General features: G+C 37.3%; 1 protein-coding gene across 1 annotated transcript in view; it reads right to left on the reverse strand.

Moving 5' to 3' along the window:
* The window catches only part of GPATCH2 (G-patch domain containing 2), a 126,311-nt gene that overhangs the window by 4,929 nt on the left and 102,445 nt on the right, over positions 1 to 18,937 (reverse strand). Inside the window, exon 9 of the mRNA XM_037405497.1 lies at positions 11,330 to 11,412. Coding sequence (XP_037261394.1) covers positions 11,330 to 11,412 — 83 coding nt within the window. The remainder of the gene's footprint in view (positions 1 to 11,329; positions 11,413 to 18,937) is intronic.

Genomic DNA, 18,937 nt, shown 5'->3' on the forward strand with positions numbered 1-18,937 from the left:
AGTACAATGTCTTCAATCAAGAGTTTACCATTGATGAGCAGCTGGCTCATGATTATATTACCTTACTAAAGAAGAACACAATAAAAGTTGAACATGCACTTCTGAAAAGCTTCAATTATCACACATATACAAAAAAAGCAAAGCCCCACAGTGGAAACTGCATACACATAAGTTCAAAATGAGAGGTGCACATTAAAAAACTCATGATAGTGATGATGAATTTATAGTACTCCAGCATTATCCACCACAGATCTGTTCATATTCAGTAAAACGCTGGCTACATAAAAGGTAGACAGCTTTCTAGTATCTCAGCTCCTCAGACAAAGAAAAAGGGAAATGCATTGAGAGAAGGCATCCTTTAATACTGGTTTGAAGCTATGCTTAATGCTAGGCTTAAAATAAAGGCTTTTAAGTCAGCAGCCTCCAGTCCCCAAGAGGGTTCCTCTTGAACTGACCAGCACAAAATTCAATGTCCAAGACTTCTTTTCTTTTCAGGCCCCCACAGGCAGAGGCAATTTTCATACAGATGAGTCCCTGACACTGCCTGGCATACACAACACAGGCTTTGCAACCTTCTTAGTTATACTTTCTAGCTCAAAAAAAAAAAAAAAAAAAAGGGGAAAGAAAAAAGGCTACTGTTCAACAAAAGTTCTGGTAAACCTCACAGGTAAAACCCTGGAATTGTGTTTTGGTCCACTTTTCACAACAAGTGATGGTAAGAAATGAAGCATCACTTCAATGAATGCCTGTGGAATAATTAAGGTGGAAACTTAGAAGAAAGATCCAACAGCTCCACCAAGCAGGAAAGAGCAAGGCTAAGAGTATATTTTGTGACATCTAGATATCTAAAATATTGAAGTACTCATAATGCTGCTTAGGCAAAGCCAGCAATGCTGCTGGAATGGTATGCAAGGCATAGCCTGAGACAACGTAAACAGCTTTTTCGTTAGTGTATTTGGGGGAAAACCCCCCAAAGCTTTTCTTCTAATACATGTACCATTCTATATGAATTTCAATTCTCAAAAACAGCCAGAGCAACCTCACAAAAAGAGATACGTGAAAGAACAATTTGTACCCTGATGTGGTTTTTAGTACATCGATGTTTCTATTTTTGATACTTTCTGAAGTAGCTTGATGGTGGTTTTTTTTTTTTTCTGTGACTGACAGGATAATTGGAGTATTTTGTTTTTAAAGACATACAAGTCCTTCTAGAATGTATACTGTAACTATTTTTCCCTCCACTAACACCTTGCGTTAGAAGACAAACCTCTCCTGAACAGTTTGTTTTATTCTCAGATGTCACCAGATTAAAAAAAAAACAACTACAAGAAACCACCACAATCTTGACTTCACAACCCACTTTTGGGCAATCAAACAACATATGCTGTCCAAAGGATGATGTGTTTGGAGGCTTTTTATTGCAGCAAGAATAAGGCAAAAGCAAAACCTGACCCAACTTGCCTATATTACTAATCGACTAATTACTGAATTAAATGTGAATATGGATAGCTTTTAATTCTGAAAAATATTTAATATATGCAGGCCACTCTTTTGCAGTACAGTCAGTTTTTATATGAATGCTATCTATACCTGTCTTTAATATTTCTGCAGTTTTCACTCATTGCTTGAAAAAATTATCTGTAATGCAACATATTTTACTTGACTCAGAAGAATATGGATAGTGGCATTGCCATCTTCCTCCACTCCACGTCCCTTCAACATTTGGGGGAAAAAAAAAAATTTGCATTGCTGATTGACTGCATGACGGGAGAGACCTCTTAAAAATCATGCTACACTGTGTGCTATTCCCCCGACCCCCATTCTTGTGCTTTGGGCTTTTATTTTCTAATTAAAAGCAGTAATTGTCCTTGCAATATTCATCTTCAAGTTCAGTTTGTAATTCATGCCTACGGCACACTTCTTGGAGTAGCCAGTAGGGCCTGTTAGGCAGCACGGTCCAAGCACGCTGGCCTTGGAAACAGCTGCGCTACCTGTGGGACGTGTTCAGCCTCGACCCACCCAGGAGCAAGAGCAAAATCAACTCAATTGCGCCGTCCCACAAAAAACAAATACGGAAAATTGGGCTAAGAAAAAAAGTGGGGATGCATTTTTCTAAGTTTATTGCCATCTGAAGCTTTGTGGGGTTCCAGGAGTTACGAGGAAGTCTCTGTACTAATAATTAGTAGGAATCTCCTGTGCAGAGCCTTTTTACTCTATAGACTGAAAATGTTTTTAGCAACTGTTAACAACTTGGTTCTTGATCTACCAGATGAGTAGTCCTGCAGCAGAAGTGGCTGCCGTTACACAAGCGAGGAGCAAACACCGAGGAACAGTAACTTGCTTGAACAGACAGCACTGTAAAATACCCTCACTTATGTTCCTTCCCTTTGCCATACTGCCAGCTGAAATAATAAAGGCCAATCCTCAAATGTTTGTGTATATGAATAAACACACTACAAGGTGTACACATATTATGCATATGACCTTACATACATGGAACATGGAACCTATGAGCAGAAAGAGGCAAAACTGGGAAGGGGAAAACAAAACCTCATCACATTAGTTTAATTTCGGTATGATATTTATTATGGCATTAAAGGCAGGTTTCAATGAAAAATAAAGGTAAGTAATCTTTTCTTAACAGCTGTTGAGACAGGTATGTCCTGGTTAAAGAGTACACTAGTATTCAGTGCCATACCCTTGATTTTACAGTGATTGCCATGAATTAATTTAATTCCATCTGTAAGCTAAAATCAGATCAGAGGTCTAATGCTGCTGCAGGCTCCACATCTGTTTAATCATTTTTGGATACAACAGCTTGCAAAAGTTCAGGTTTTAAATTCACTTCATATTTAAGAAACAATGTTACACCACTGCACATCATCTTCAGCAAGAAACAAATGAGCCTCTGCACAGTTTTGATCTGACAGATCCATTTTGTTTGCAAAATGCTTCTAAAGATTAAAAGCTCATCATTTAAGTTATCATTTATTACAGAATAATAAAGGAACTGTGACCCCACAAACCATACTGTGACAATATTTATTTGTATGGTCCAATTGCTGGATGAGACCAACATCAAGCATGTTTGGTTTATATTGGGGTGAATAAAATCAGAATACAGCCAGGTTCAATCTCTTCAATAACACTTGTTTAAGAAAATGTTGGGGTTTTTTGTTTTTTTTTTTTTTCCCTTCCCCCCAGCTGTAAGAAACAAATGAAGGCATATTGAAGTAATTTCATCTCCGGCCACCGAACTATTTTTGATGTTAAGAAAACGGGTTTTTAAACAGTTCTGAAGAAAATGACACTGTACATAAATATAGCCTTGGCCTTTCATCTTTCTTTTATATGATTAAGACTTGTGAGCAGAACAGCAATGCCTTTGCAGACCATACCACAACTATTATTTCCTCTTCTATCGCTCCCAGCAGCCTTAAATCCTTTAAATCCTTTCCTAGAAGGATCTCTCTTTGCTTGGGTAATTTTTGCAATACATGGCCTGCTAACCCTTACCCCCTACCCTGGATCTCACTTATGTCTATCACAGCAGAGTCAGTCTTTCTACTTCAAATCTTCCAAGGAGCATTGTGGATGGTAATTCACTTGCGTAATTGGCTCAAGAGATGAAAATCTTGTATCTGCCTCTCTTAGCCACTAATCTATCCAGCTGACTGCAAGCCTAATTGGCAGCTTGTTTAGTAATTTGGCTCCTAAAGTGTTGTATTGATGTTGGATAAACAGCCAATGGAAGGAGAAACGATACATGCTGCTTTACTTTAAAAGCCAGTGCACTTTCCCCCTCATTTTCTGAAAGCATTTAATATTCCATCTATTCTTTTTCTTTTCTGACTCCTCACTAGGCAGATGAGCTTGGAACAGTAGGGACTGATCCTGATACATAAGACAATTTTACAAGGAATGTAATTAGAATAACACACTGCTGTAGCATATCTTTTTATGCCAGCTCTAAGTAGCAAAATGGGAATCAGACTGCCTAGATGCTTACATTAAAACTGTTTTGGATAATTGCGTGCTCAACATTGTGAGCATAGCCAACAGCCATATTGTGATTTTTAAAATCAGTACCTGCAGTTGTTTTCAAAATTCAGTATGCTGTGGCTGTATATCTAAAAAAAAAAAAGTTACAAAAATCCTACATTACTTAGCTAAATATTTGAAATTGCATTTTTACACCAGACTTTCATATATATTCCTCACACCAAGCTATTTAAGATTGTGTCTAAAGAATAACCTTAGAATGATTATAGTTCAAGTGAGCCTGCTTGCATTGTATTTTACCCTAGCTAGCAGAGAGAGAGAAATAGTAGAGAGGACAGAGCTACGGCTTCAGCAGGTGTTGGAAATCTCAGTGTTTACCCACACCCACTATTAAAGCAATAGTCGCGGAATGGCAGCATGGGCAAATGCATTCTTTCTTGCAGCTCAGACCCTAGATTTAAATCTGTTTTCAACTGTCCTGAATATATAAACATAAATCCATGAACTGATGAAAATTGAGACACCGAACTTTAGGGTCAGCTGGTCACCCAGCATCACTTGAACATGGATCTGCAGGTGCTCTGCTCCTGCCATGCTTTACTGCACTGCACTGTGTGTAAAGTGTAACTTCACGCCTGTTCAGTCTCTGCTACTATTAAAATTGGTTGGGAAGAGTTGGAATTACTAGATTCCCATTTATCCCTCTGTAAGGGGAATCTCTTGAATACCCAAGACTGTCTTTTCACTTGGCTCCAGAGGAGGTCAGTTTTACGCCTGCCACCGGACGGCATATAGGAAGAAGCACTCTCACAGGGGACCATTCCAAAGTTCTCCTCAAACCCCTGGAAACTCAGCAAATTGCTCCCTTCTGATAAGCATTCCCTGACTTTTACAAAAAGGCTTGTAACCTTATACTGAAAGCCACAGGGAAAGGATTTAAATCACAGTAATACTCTCAAAACGGACAGCACAGTTGTTAATTTCAGCAGAAAGATTGAGGATTAAACTGATACTAGGCCCAGGCACACCATGGTAGCTCTATCTGACCCTAACTCAAGTTGGGATGGATTGCCAGGACACTGGAGATGTGCCTATTGCCTATTCTCTGCCTGTACAGTTGGAGTATTCCCTTCTGTCAAATTATCTTAATTTAAAGATGAAGACTAACTCATTAAAACCAGGCAAATATATCTGCATATTTTTTACTATGGGCTAAATAACCATTTGCCTATTTATTTATGCAAACAATGCCCACTGTGATCCCTCTGTTAGTAATGAAGGCATCAGAACACAAATCTTACTTACCACATTAGCACTGGCAGTGTCAATCTATAGGCTGAAAGGTAAACTTCTTTTACAATCAATAAATCCAAATTTCCTCTGACTGTAGAGGAAATCAAAAGCAAAAATTTTCTTTATGAAATCCACAGTATAACAGGTATCTACAACAGCTTTTATCAGAAACCTTTCTACTGATTGCGAAGCTTTTATAGAAAGACAGAAAACAGAAATCCAAACTTGCCTGTACTGAAAACCTGGTCAATTAATTTTATATTCTCACATCATGAAAATATTTTCTCACATCTTAAACAGTTAGTTTTACTCCTCTGAAGTGGTAAAAAAACCTTCTGCATAAAGCTATCAGGTTTATGCATAGGTGGCCTTTCTTATTCAAAAATAAATTACACGCTATCAAACCTTTGAGAAAAGTGACTTTTGCATAATCTATAGCAGGGCCTATTTGCAGCAGCGCTTCCTATACCCTCAGGAGAAAGTAAAACTAGCCACCATCCACTGAGAGGTTGTTACGGAGAGCTGGGAATAGAAGTTAGATTGACTGGGGAAAAACTAGACATATTTCCTCCTTGCACATTTTAATTCCCAAACTTTCTCTGGTTAACAAATGTCCTTTGGTATTACCAATCTAAACCACACTGTCAGAAATATCAGGTACTGCTTTTACCGGTTGAGTTCTAGGAAAACTGCACAATGTACATCAGCCCTTCTGAAAAAGGTGACGCTTCTAACAAACTGCATCCAAAATGAAGGCAGCTTCTCTCTGTGGGGAACCACTTCATTATGGCATCTGGTAGAGAATGAGCAGAATTTCCAGAGCACATAACTGATCTGGAGGATGAGTCTCCCTGCTGACACCTCTCAGTTTCATTCAAAACCATTCCTCAAGTATACAACCATCTAATGAGACATACCTTTGGAACTGGAAAAAAAATGCCTGCTTTAGCTTCTTTTGAGCAGCAATTTCGTATATATTAAGGATGCTCTCAGTGGTGATATTCTCTGTTAAGCTGGTTTATAATTCTTGACAGCAAAGTCCAAAAAAATTAATAGAATCACAGAATGTCTCAAGCTGGAAGGGAACCATGAAGATCAAGTCCAGCTCCCAATGGAGGCAATGTGAATGCTTTCCACAACCAGGAACAGCTACCTTAGGAAACACTCCTAGAGTAAGTTGAGGAATTATTTTTGAACCTTCCGTATTTCAGAAGACAACAGCATTTAGAAAAGACTGGCAGAGTCATCTATCAACCTCAAGGCTGACTTTATATTGGCTATGTGTACAGCCTGAAGAATACTGTCTTCTCTCTAGATCACAAGAAATCCATCAGCAAATTCTCAGTATAAGCTTGGCTCTTGTCGTATTGTGGATCTTTTCTTCTGAACTTTGTTACTGAGCTCTCCTCATTACTCTGGAATTTACATGCAAGGGGTCCCACCTGAACCAATGACCTCAAGCTCAACATGGAAGGCCTTTTGCTCTGAAGGGACAGCAGCTTCCAACGCTGGATGGCACCCTGTGATCTTTCCATTTTTGAACTGCTTTAGTGAGACAATATGGTTGGAAAAACAAAGAAACAAAAAGGGGTCCCTAGAATTTAATCTGCTGCAGAAACCAACGAAAGAAAAAAGTATCCATAGGCTGGATGATCAAGCAGATATACTGCGTGCGCCAGAAAGGACTTTCGTAGACTAAGGATAACAAGTGGTGCAACGCAACGAGGGAAAGCATTCACAACACATGCCAGTGTCAGACTGTCCTGTGACAAGGGATTTCTGTCTATGGAGTTGTAACATTTAGTAGATAGAAAAGCAGGGAACCCAGCCAAAAAGAAAATAGGCATATAACAGTTCGTCTAGAGTTTTGGAAATTTACTGCCAGTTCACCCAAGTACACAAAAGTCTACCCTTTCACTGCAACTGTCTAAGCTGACCTTCACCACAAACTTAGCCTCAGCACCCTCTGTTATCACAGTGTAATCACAATCCTTTTCAAATCATCATTTTGGTACTGCAGATATTCAGGTCTGATTTTTAATCACTGACATATTAAGCATCAGCAAAATAGTTTGCTTAGCTGTTCTGCTGGCAATTTTTAAAAAGGAATGAAAACATGTACCCTTTTGATTACCTTGTTAAAGTGAGTCATGATGGCATTATAGCAGTGCTCAGTATTTCTGCTGTAATTAAGAATCTGTCATATTTTTCATTAAAACACATTCTTTAAAATGAGACTTTTAACTTGGTCATTTCAATCAGTACCAGCCTGAAGTGTAGCATGCAACATGCCAACTAGATAAAGAAAATGACATCTGAAATTTGCTTTTGCAAAATAGAAGTATTAAAGTCCCCATAACATGCACAGTAAATTTATACATTTTATATGCACATTCTCTTTTGTATTTTAAGTACACCATAGCTTTCTCTTTTTGAAGTTACTTTTTGCAGGTTTTCCATGCTGCTCCAAACTGTAAACCATGCTATGTAAGCAACAGAGCAAAGATTGTTTCCAAATAGAAATAAATAGCCATTTACAAGGCACACAAGTAAAACTTAAATTTTTTTGTTCTGAATCAAACTCCCTATGTTCTGAAAATTAAGTTATTAACATCCCACTGATGTGAAGCAGAATTTCATGTTTTTTCTTCCAACATTTAAGATTTAGAGGTTTTTTATTAAAAAAGAAATCTAAAAGATCTTGGGGATTTAACAGAAGCTGATTGAGAAAAAAAGCTTGTACAGAAGAAGATGGAGAGTCAATAGGAAAGGAACTGGGGTAAACATATTCGGTGTATGAACATGGCTTCTAAAATTCTATAGCATCTGCTGGTTTGATACGAGACGTAAACTAGGTAATCTGACTGAAATTACTGTAAATATTCCCAATGTGTCTGTTTCAAATAGTAGTAATACTTTGCAGAGAATGACCTTTCTCTTGCATGCAAATTTTGTTGTTGTTTTTTTGTTATTATTTTCATTAATGCTGGACCCAGTTTTTCTAGGGCTAGTTCTGTGAGAATGAATTAGTTTGTCTAAGAGGTTTTTATACAAACTTGAGGGTACTGTATTGCTGCAATGAAATATGTCAGGGTGTCACGTGAAATAGCTCTACCACTCAGGTAGTCAAAGAGGGCATAAAGTCATTGAGAATGACCTGGTCCCAAATCTGACTAGAATCACTGAAATAATACTGGTTTCGTGGAAAGAAGCTGTGCAAAATGTAGGTATTTATAATGTATGACACCTAATTCTTCAAAGAAATCACAGTAAGGAAAGAATTTTTACTAGTATCTTTTTTTAGTCAATAAACTAATTAACTATCCAGGTTCACAACACACAGATGGAGCTATATCAAGCATCCATAAACCAGAAAATTTATCTTAGTAGAAAAGGCAGAATAGGACACTCCTGCCTCAGTACTGTCAGCTCCTAACAATCTGTACCTATATTATCTCCCATTTTCTTCACTGCTTTTCAACACAGCTTTTCTTCACCTTTACAAATGACATTTCTGAAACTATAAAATGCTCTGTGCTGCTCAAACTTTCTTGCTTCAATAGTTCCTCATCGCTGTACAAGTAAATCTACATCCTTTGTTACTAATATACACAAACCTATTGGTATGTGACTTTGACTCCAGGCTGAGAACAGACTATAAATTTAGAAATCAATATCTAACTCTATCAATATTCATTTTACTTTTTCAATACAAAATACAAAGGTGAAAGAGCAGTAAATAAGCTGGAGTACTGAAATAAATTGGGTGTTCTTGTCACAATTAATAAATGTTTAACCAATAACACTGCTTGCTACAGAAGTCTGCGGCTTTGTAAGGTGTCTGAAAGTAGCAGGTGCTACCCTTGTGAGACTCAAAACCAGAGAACACGTTTCGATACCTCATTAGGATCACCAGTCCTTCTCTTCAGTACTACTGAAGCTAAACGTATAAATGACCATTTCTCAACACTGTGCATAGTGCTACAGGAATTTAATATAATGTATTTCTTTCACATTTCTGAACAATGCAATTTATTCAAAAAATGCAGACGGGATTTTTTTTTTTTTCAATGGATTGGCTCATAGTTGGTAAAACTTTGCTTATTTGCAACACATACAGCTCAAGAAAATGTTCGCAATTAATGACTCATTTAGAGACAGCCTTTCAGATTTCACTATGATGTTAAGTATGTCAATTACTAACAATGCCTTTTTCATTTCCAACTTCTGTTCCTGTAAATACGCAACTTTTGCCTTTTTTTTATTTCAAGAAAAAATTTTACAAATTCTTCTATATAAAATCTAGTTCTTCTGTTCCTATACCTTAGCTAATACTGAAAGAATAATCAAATGGTGATCTTTCTTCTTAATGAAATTTCCAAATGTATTTCCCTTCTAAAAGGAAACCTGTCATAAAATGTTATGAAATACTGACAAAGACAAACAAGGAATGCGATGGATAAACAGCAGTTCAGCTGTAGGAGGGTTAGCTTTTGTGAAAACTTACAATTTATAATATGTTATGCATTACCTACACATATCTGTAAGTTTACTCAGAAGTTTACCAAAGTTTCCATTTGCATACAAATTTACAATGATGAAACGTAGAAAAAACCTTTTATAAGACCACATAAATAATTCTCAGTCCTCCTGCCCAGATCAAAATTGAAAATATTACCTTGAACTTGAAAAACCCCACATACTAGTTAAAAAGGCATGTCACATAACAGCGTTAGCCACTGTTATTCTCTGTTGCTCTCCGCGTAAAGGCAAACTTTGGGGGCAAAACAATCTCTAAATCTGTGAATATATAGATACGTAACTTTGAATGACCACATAATGTATTTGCCTTAGTATCAAAATATTGGCTTTGCAAAGTTACGCAGAGGAGCCAGCTTATAAAATAAAATACTGAACGCTGAAAGCCCAAGATAAAATGAATAATAAAATTAATTTCATGATACTTCATCCCCTCTCAGTACAAAATGACATCCTCTAGTACTTGAAAGTTGTGAAGTGAAAATCACCTTGTAGAAATAATGATATTATTCTCTCTTCAGCTATTAAGTATTTTCCTTTCTCACTTCACATATGTTCAGAGTCTTAGAAACTGACCCATACATTCTCTTTTTCCATACTGCTGCCACTAAGGTGCTCTTATAACATTTTAAATGTTATTCTAGGTCTGTTTCTGCCACTGAGCTTTGAAACAAAGACTTTTCAGGAGGGGGTATTCAGCTGGAATACAAATACTAGGCTTCTCTAAAGACATCTATTTGAAGAACAGTATATGTTGCATATGTTACTATAGTAATTGATATACGACTAGGACATGCAATCCAGATTTCCATATTAACAATATATAAAAAGCCTCACACCAGCACACACGCAATCTAATCCTTCCAGTACGCACGTATATAATTAAAACAACAAACTGATGAGGGTCCTATAAATCACTGCTAAGTATTGAAAAAGTCATTTTCCAGCTGTGACATCAGCAGAATGCATCCAGGGCTGTGACCTCGCATCTGTAAAATTCAGAAATGTGCTTCCAAGTGCCTCCTATATAATCTACAGCACTACTTTTAAAGCTGTGTTTCACAGCCTTATCTCCACATTTTCAATTGTTTGCCCAAGTATTCACATCCTATCTTTATTGTGCAGGGTATTTATAGTATTCATATGCATTCCTCACAGAAAAAAAAAAAGTTGCCTCATGGCTTCTACCTTGTAAGGCTTGAACAGACATAAGCGGTAATCTTCACTGTCTACAGTTCTCAGTATATGAAAAAAGATTTATTCTCTTTAAAGAATGGTGTGCAACAAAGGACTAGAAATTGGAAATATTTGGGGGAGAATTAGGAGACCCTCGTTATTTCCTAATCTCTATTAATAAATAAGGATAGGACACATCTGAAGTTATACGGGAAGTTACTGAATTTATGAAGCATTTCCTCAGGTCGCTGACCTACTGCTTTGTATTTAGAGATTTAACATCTTGTATTTTGTGTTCTGTCCCAGGGAAATTGGTTACCTGTGGGTCCTGGCAGGGGAGCAGCTTTCCTTCTCCGTTTGATGTCTCCCATGCACAAGGATCCTAAATGTACGCTGGTTTGCCTGCAAGTAATTATAGGAGAAAACTATTAACAAAGGAAGAAAACCGCCAAATACACAGCTTGTATAATCTGAACCTATATCAAAACATTCTCAACCAAGATGAAACTACACCGTCGAGCCACCAATCTTGTTTATATCGAAGCATAATTATGTTTGTTGACAAGTGCTCAGTATCTAAATGCAGCATCATAAATTGTTGCCGGAATGAATAATATAAAGGGAATGCTTCTTAATTTTCAAAACCGGCAATCTTTGTAGCTCAACATAAAACAAACTCGCTGTTGCTCCTGACAGGAAAATAGCTAAGATTAATTATCTAAAGAGATCACAATACTCCTGGTAGGTTATCAATTGGCTAGTAATGCCTGACTGTCAGAACAACGTTTATTACATGAAAAGTATTATATTTTTTTTTTAAAGGTAACATGAAGAATGAATCAGAAAACACAAAACAGTAAACTCTTCAAAGTTGCGTGAAATAAACTTATAGCACAGCAATTTATCCTTTTCTAAGTCACTAGCAGGTTGTGATAATGGTAACATGAAAGCATACTATCTGGTATACTCATTAAACAATTATGACCTTACACCTGGAGACTGGAAAATCAGTGGATCTGCAGAGGATGGCAAACAAGCAAATCTTAGTGCATTAAAGCCAGGCATCAGAAGTCAGGTACCACAGAAAAGGATAAATTTGGAATTTCCAAATATTGGATTTTGGAATATAAAAAGTCTTAAAGGACAATTATATTTATTATTTTTCTTAAAGCAATGTGTGGTGCCTGTGGAATAGATTATACGTAGCTGGCATTTTTCTGGAAAGAACTAGAACAGAAGGGGGAAAAATGCAGCAATTTCTACACTTTACAATTTTAATCTGTCTCCATAAATGTTGCTGAGAAGTATGATTCTTGCCACAGAAATGTAGTGAATTTTGATAAAAATACAAGTTGAGGATTAAATCTGACTGTCTGCTGTAGCATAGTAACACTGTCACTCATGGGATCTGGTTTCAGTGTGGATATATGACTTGTCCTTTACTGCATTTATAAACTTTTAAAAGCTCTGCTGCTTCTAAATGAATAACAAATAGTCATATAATGTTGAGAGACCTCCAATCTGCTCAATAATGTAAAAGAGTGACAACGCTTTGATGAAAAAGACGACAATGTACAATCCTCTACACACTTCTTCTAGAACGTTAAAGTAAATTAGCAAGTACCAGAACGTTTTCATTCAAACTGTAAAATTTTCCAAGAAATTTAAGTTTCACACAGACGTGTAATGTAACGTCCCCCAGTGAACGCTTATTTCAAGAGTTATTTCTTTTTGTTTTAAACCAGACATTTTCCTTGCAAGCCTTCCAAGTTGAAATTGTGCCCTATTCTAACATCTGGAAACTAAAACACTGTTGAACTGGTACATTAACATGGTGATAAAGTTCAGTGATAAATTTAGAAATAAATCAAAAAATGTAATCCTTTGATAACTGATTGTACAATAAAGGAAATTTGTATTTAAATATAATATGGGGAAAATTATTAGAGCAAAAATATTTAGGATATGTTTAATCATTAATAGATCAATGGTTAATGTTGATATTAAACACACAGAATAAGTTGTGTGGTAAATTATACGTTAAAAAGCATGCAGCTCTCCGGTTTCTCTTCCGAATGAAAAAGGGACAAAGTCTCTAGGAATACAAGTAGGATGAAAGATAAAAATTAATAAAGTCAGGCAATTGAACCTGAAGACCTGAGCCACAGCAGTAACAGCTAGCAGCATTTGAGTTATTTTACCCAGAATTGATTATCTGTTACACTACATTGAGATATCTAAATTATTGATCTGTAAGATTATGGTACTGGGGTCTCCCCACTTTTCCTCCAGGCACACCGAATGGAGTTGCAACAAATAACAATAAGTAAGGACTACTTTGTTATTGTTGTCACCCTTCATGTAGAACATAGCAGTTACTTTTTAATTTAAAATCAATGAGTGTCTGAAAGGCAGCCTTGTTCCTTCAGCATAAATGAATCATTCGCCTTTGCTGAGCACAACCACCTGATCACCAGCCAAGGTGAGAGTGGGTATTTCTTTGTTATCGTTGAAAATTCTGTACACCACAAATAAATAACAATATGTCAGAGCACTAATTAAGCTTTGTCAAACCTAATTTTACGGCCACTACCATCAAACATTAAGCTAACTCATGATGCTGAAGTAGCATTTGCTTTCACCAGGTCTTAACATTTGATATGTGCTGCCCATGTAGATCATAGCAAAAACCCCCACAAAATCAAACAACAAAACAGCAACAAAAAAAGGCAAGCTTTTTAATTTTTTTTTTTTTTTGAGGAAAAGACAGAAACTATCACTGCTCTGGAACTGGCAGGTTAGACAAAATAAGTAGTATTCTGAAGCTGCACAGTACATTTTGAAACGTTTGTAACGGGGGTATTATAAAGCAGTGAGAACTCTGACCCTCAATCAGGCCGAGTTTGGCATTATGTTTCTTAGCATTAAATCAGAAAAGCGTGGATTACAGAAAAACAGCAAGCTATTTGCCTGACTTCTCTCTACTTACCCCTAGCTTGCTTCCAGCTATCATTTATAAATAGTGCTCTGGAGGGAAGCTAGGCATTTTATTAGGGAAAAAAATAAAACTTGTTAAGACCACCTTGCCTGAAAACTTGGCTTTTGACGTGCTGGTGACAGGCACTGGAGCAAGCAGTGTCAAATGGAATAATTTTTAAGGAAAGACAACAGGAACTTGTCGCCTCATTTTATGCATTTACAAATAGAGGCTTTTCAGAGTATTAGGCCTAGTTAAAGCTGCCCTCTGGATAAAAAGTGTTCCCAAGCAGCCTCAGACAAGCTTGGGAGACAAACAGATGTGACTATGGTCCCTGGCGTTTGGCAAGAACACTCACTGTCAATACAAAAGATATGAGCATGGACAGGGCATCAGCTGCACCACGGCCGAGCAGGCCTGCAAGTGCCATAGCGGCGGCAAAGTTGGGGCAGGGGGAATCGGAGGGCTGCAAAAGCCCGGCTGGTGTGAACTTAGGCTAGCATGCCAAGAATTGTTGTTGTTGCTGTTGTGTCATGCCTCAGCGTATTAAACCAAAAACACTGGAAAAGCCACTGTCAATTTTTATTTGTTTTCCATCTTGCACGGTGTTTAGAGTCTCCTTTTTACATGGTAAATAGCCTCAAAACCGGAGGCAGACAGGGAAGGCAGCAACTAAACCCAACAACTACATATTAATAAATAAATAAATAAAATAAAACATAATAAACAATAAAAATAGTTTTGATACAGCAAATACTTTTATAGAAGCAATGACATGCAAAGCAATTCACAAGCGTCTATGCACGCTTCTGACAAACATTCATTCTGACAGAAATTTTGTTATCTCCTCCTTAAATATTTAGTCTCCCTATCACTTCTTTTTTCAAGGCAATTGCCCTTACTATGGTAACATGCCTGAATTGTCTCTAAGCTCCTCAAACATTTCTATCCATGCTTACACAACACAATGTCTTTTACTGTAATTTTCATAGCTTAGTAAGGAATATTTTTTGATGAGTGCCTTTTCTGCAGTTACAAATGTTCGCTTCTCCAGGGCATTTGTAATAGGCTATGTCGGATTTTTATCTGCCCTGACCTTTGCAGCTGATGGACCATTTGGTCACATTCCCCAAATAAACATCTTGTTCTGCAGGGGAACCTACAGCAGCGCTGCTTTAATTGCAATTCACCTTCTGAGCAACTGAGCACACAAAGTGGTTCCTAACTCTTTCACTAGTAGTTACCAGCCCTGCACTATCGAGTTCCAAGTTCACCCGTCCAGCCACTGGTGATAATACCATGAAACGGGTGCAGGATGGCAGATACTCTCTGGTTTATTACATGCTTCTGTAATCACTGTCATCCCATGTGTAAAAAAGATGAAAACAAAACCTCAAATGCCCAGAACCCCACGAAAATGCAAGAACCCCCCTATCTCCCAAATTAAAAAACCCTATTTCAATTCAGCAATTTTTCCAGTCTCTTCAGAAAGATGCAACGAAGCCGTTAGTCTTGCAGGCACCAATACAACAGCCTAAACTAGCGAGACTGTCTCATCTCACTTGGGGGAACCCTGGGTACTAGTGTATTCGATACACAAAGTTTGCATGTGTATTTTATATCCTTGTAACAACACGTCCATTGGTCACTTCACTTTGTCTGCCGCCAGCAGCTGTCCCTTTCCTTGCAAGCTGCAATGCTTTACTTGGTGTCAGTGCAGTTGCTTTTGTTTGTGCACTGTAATCGTGCCAACGGTTACAACATCATTGAAGGCAAACTTAATTTTATCTCTTAGTATATTTAGCGTCAAACCACTTACCAGATGACACTACAACATTGCTCAGATTGCTTGTAAGCAATGGAGGTGATGGCTTTATGTTCTGGTTGTGACAAAACCGTTAGTAATCAGTACTTTCATGCAAAGGCAGACGTGGAAGAATGCGTGTTTTTTGTTTAACAATATTTATTAAATTTCTGTACTCTAACTTGGAAAATCCTGTATGTTTTTGAGAAGAAAGAATGTTTTCAAGAAGACAGATTTCTATTTCATAATTAGATGAACCAGTAATGATCAATACCTGCATAACCCTTATATTCCAATTAACACCTCTCTCACCTGAGGAACAAATCCACAGTAAATAGCGACACACACCGTTCTGCCACAGTATCAATGCATTCCTGCAGATGGCTGTAGAACTCTGCAAGTTTATCACCACTGAATGCTTCAGCTAATGAAGAGGTTTGATAAAAGTTTGTAAGTGAACTTTCTGCACAAGAGATTACAATAAGGCAAGAGCTGACTGCTTTGCAATTTAGAAGGGACCCAAGAGAATTATTTTGAAGGGGAAATCAAACTGTCAGTTCTCTGTCTTAAAATATAGGTACAGAATAGATTTAAATATGGATATGATTGAAGAAAAAATGCAGAAGACCACAACTCACCATAAGCTTGAAATGACTGGACAATTTCTTATAAACTGAAATTGAGTAGGGAGTGTGTGAAGCAATGTTCAGAGTAGCAGTTAAAAATGAAAAAAACACAACTCACAACTGCATAACACAGAAGCAAGCCAATAAAATAAAAAAAAATAATTGAATGTGTAGAATAGCTCAACTTCATAAAAATCAAAGAATAATCTGAGCAGATTTTCCATTATTTAAGTACCTTTTACAGAAAAGTATCACAGAAATAGTTCTTATATCCTTACACAGGATGGACCTGTAGTGCAGATTCTCTCATTTCTTACATGGTTTAAAATGCAGACACCAGTTATCTGGTGGCCCAAGGAACTGCATCCATTAGCATTGCTTAAGTAAGGGAGCCTGGATGAACTTTAACTCCTACTATACATTCCTAAATGTCCAGAAGTGGCAGACAATGGCTTCAAAAGCATCCAGGTCCATGGAACAGTTTATGATCCCCTTAGACATAAACACCATCAAAAACCTGTGGTTTTTATATATATATTTTTAAACATCCAATCATCTTATTAGCTAATCAGATAAGATGAACACAAAATTCTACACTTCTATTAGACTGATTCTCCAGAAGTATGGACTTAATCAAAAGGTATCAATTCAAATACAGGTACTACACACTTGGTGCTGTAAATACGGGAAGACTCTTCTGTGTTATCTGGGTATAACATACACTTCTAATCTTTGCCTCTGGCACATATCTTAATATAACCACAGAAAAGATGCGTGATGATTTCATAGTATTACACTGAAATGTGCAAGGCACGTTTGTTTTTGAGGATAAATATATGAAAAGCAATGGCTAAGGAATTTTGTAAGGAGAGATCTCCTCTTTCCCTTGTAGCACACAGCTTGGCCAGAACACGGACACAGCCTCTGGTCTCCAATCTGAATGCCCAGAGAACAGTAACACACGTGGTAAGGCATGTGCCCTGTGGACAGTTAGGGGAGGGATGGCTCCTTAACTGTTCTGAAGAAGGTACCTACGTTCTTTTGCTTTCTAAAATACGCACAGTGCATGTGCACTTCCAGGAGATGCACAAGACACTACTTTGAGGTCAAAGCTTCTAGGGAGTAAATGAAGGCAGTTAAAAATGAACAAAACAGGTGCTTTAAGAATGAAAATTTGGTCTCCACATCTTAGTATTACGACAGAGGGCAATCTTGAAAAACTATCCAGCAATGTTTGTTAAGAACATTTGAGATGAACCTCACTCAGTACAAATTTACTTGACTTTAGATCAAATCCACGTCTGAAATTTATTTTGTTACAGAGACATTACATGCACGTGTGCCTGGTGACAACCTGGGAAGTCAGTATACTAAGTGTCTACAACAAAGCTGCCGAGACAGATGCATTCTTGGTGAACACTTCCTCACCTGAGCGTTTTCTCCAGAAAAAAAAACCAAACCAAAAAACTTTTGATAATGGGACACAGAGATCATATGCTTAGACTGTACATAAGGGTACCTCTACTTCCATGAAACCCTCTCAAGTGAATTGTGGAAATTTTCACAGCTTTTACGGAATCCTCAAAAGCAGCGTTGGTGATACACAGCATCAGGAGACAGATTCCTGGAAATCAGAAACTTAATCTCTTTTGATATTTCGCTTGATTTTTTTTTTTAATGTGTGAAGTAATTCAGAAATTCATACATCTTCCCTCATGCTAACTTTCTGCAGGTTGTAGAAAGAACCACCCCCACCCCATGCAACACTAGAATGTTGGCGGTGTTGAAAGGATTATCTCTTGTCAAGGAGTGGTAGACCAGTACTGCTGCAAACGAGTCTTGTCTATAAACTAAAATCTTTATGGAAACTTTTCATTCAGTGCTAAAGAACTGGCAATATAATAATGAAATATAATGCATATGCAGCATATATATTAGTTTTTAATGATTATGAAGATGAATATGTATTTCTTCTTGGTATCACTTCTCAGACATTCAGGTGCAATCAGTTCCACACTTGATACCTTCACACCCTTTACAAACAGTAAAGCTTTTCTTCAGACTTTTCTGAAGAATGACATCATCGATACAACAGATTGCTTCATCTGCCACCACAAGTGTGAAAACCACCATTACATTTAACCGGAAGAGCTATGCATTTTATTTTCCTTTTATTAAAACTTAAACAGATGTGATGAAACCATGCAACTCTACTGAACTCCTTTCATACTATGCCAATCTGTTCACAATGTAACTTTAAACATAAGGGTGACATACCTGTATTACTGGAAGTCCTAGTGTAATCCTATTATGAGGTGAACACGATCTTCCCCGGCCCCATCAGATTACCTCATCACCTAACACTATATCCTAATACGTTCTTCTCCTTTATCTTTTTCAGCACTTTTAAGTGTCATTCAGACACAGCAGTAGTCCAAAATTTACCTGACCCCTACATACTGACACATTCAACTCCACACTGGCATAATTTTAGCAAACACCATGGAAAGTAAAAACTTA

This window comes from Falco rusticolus, chromosome 12 (genome assembly GCF_015220075.1).
Source record: "Falco rusticolus isolate bFalRus1 chromosome 12, bFalRus1.pri, whole genome shotgun sequence".
NCBI classification, from domain to species: Eukaryota; Metazoa; Chordata; class Aves; order Falconiformes; family Falconidae; genus Falco; species Falco rusticolus.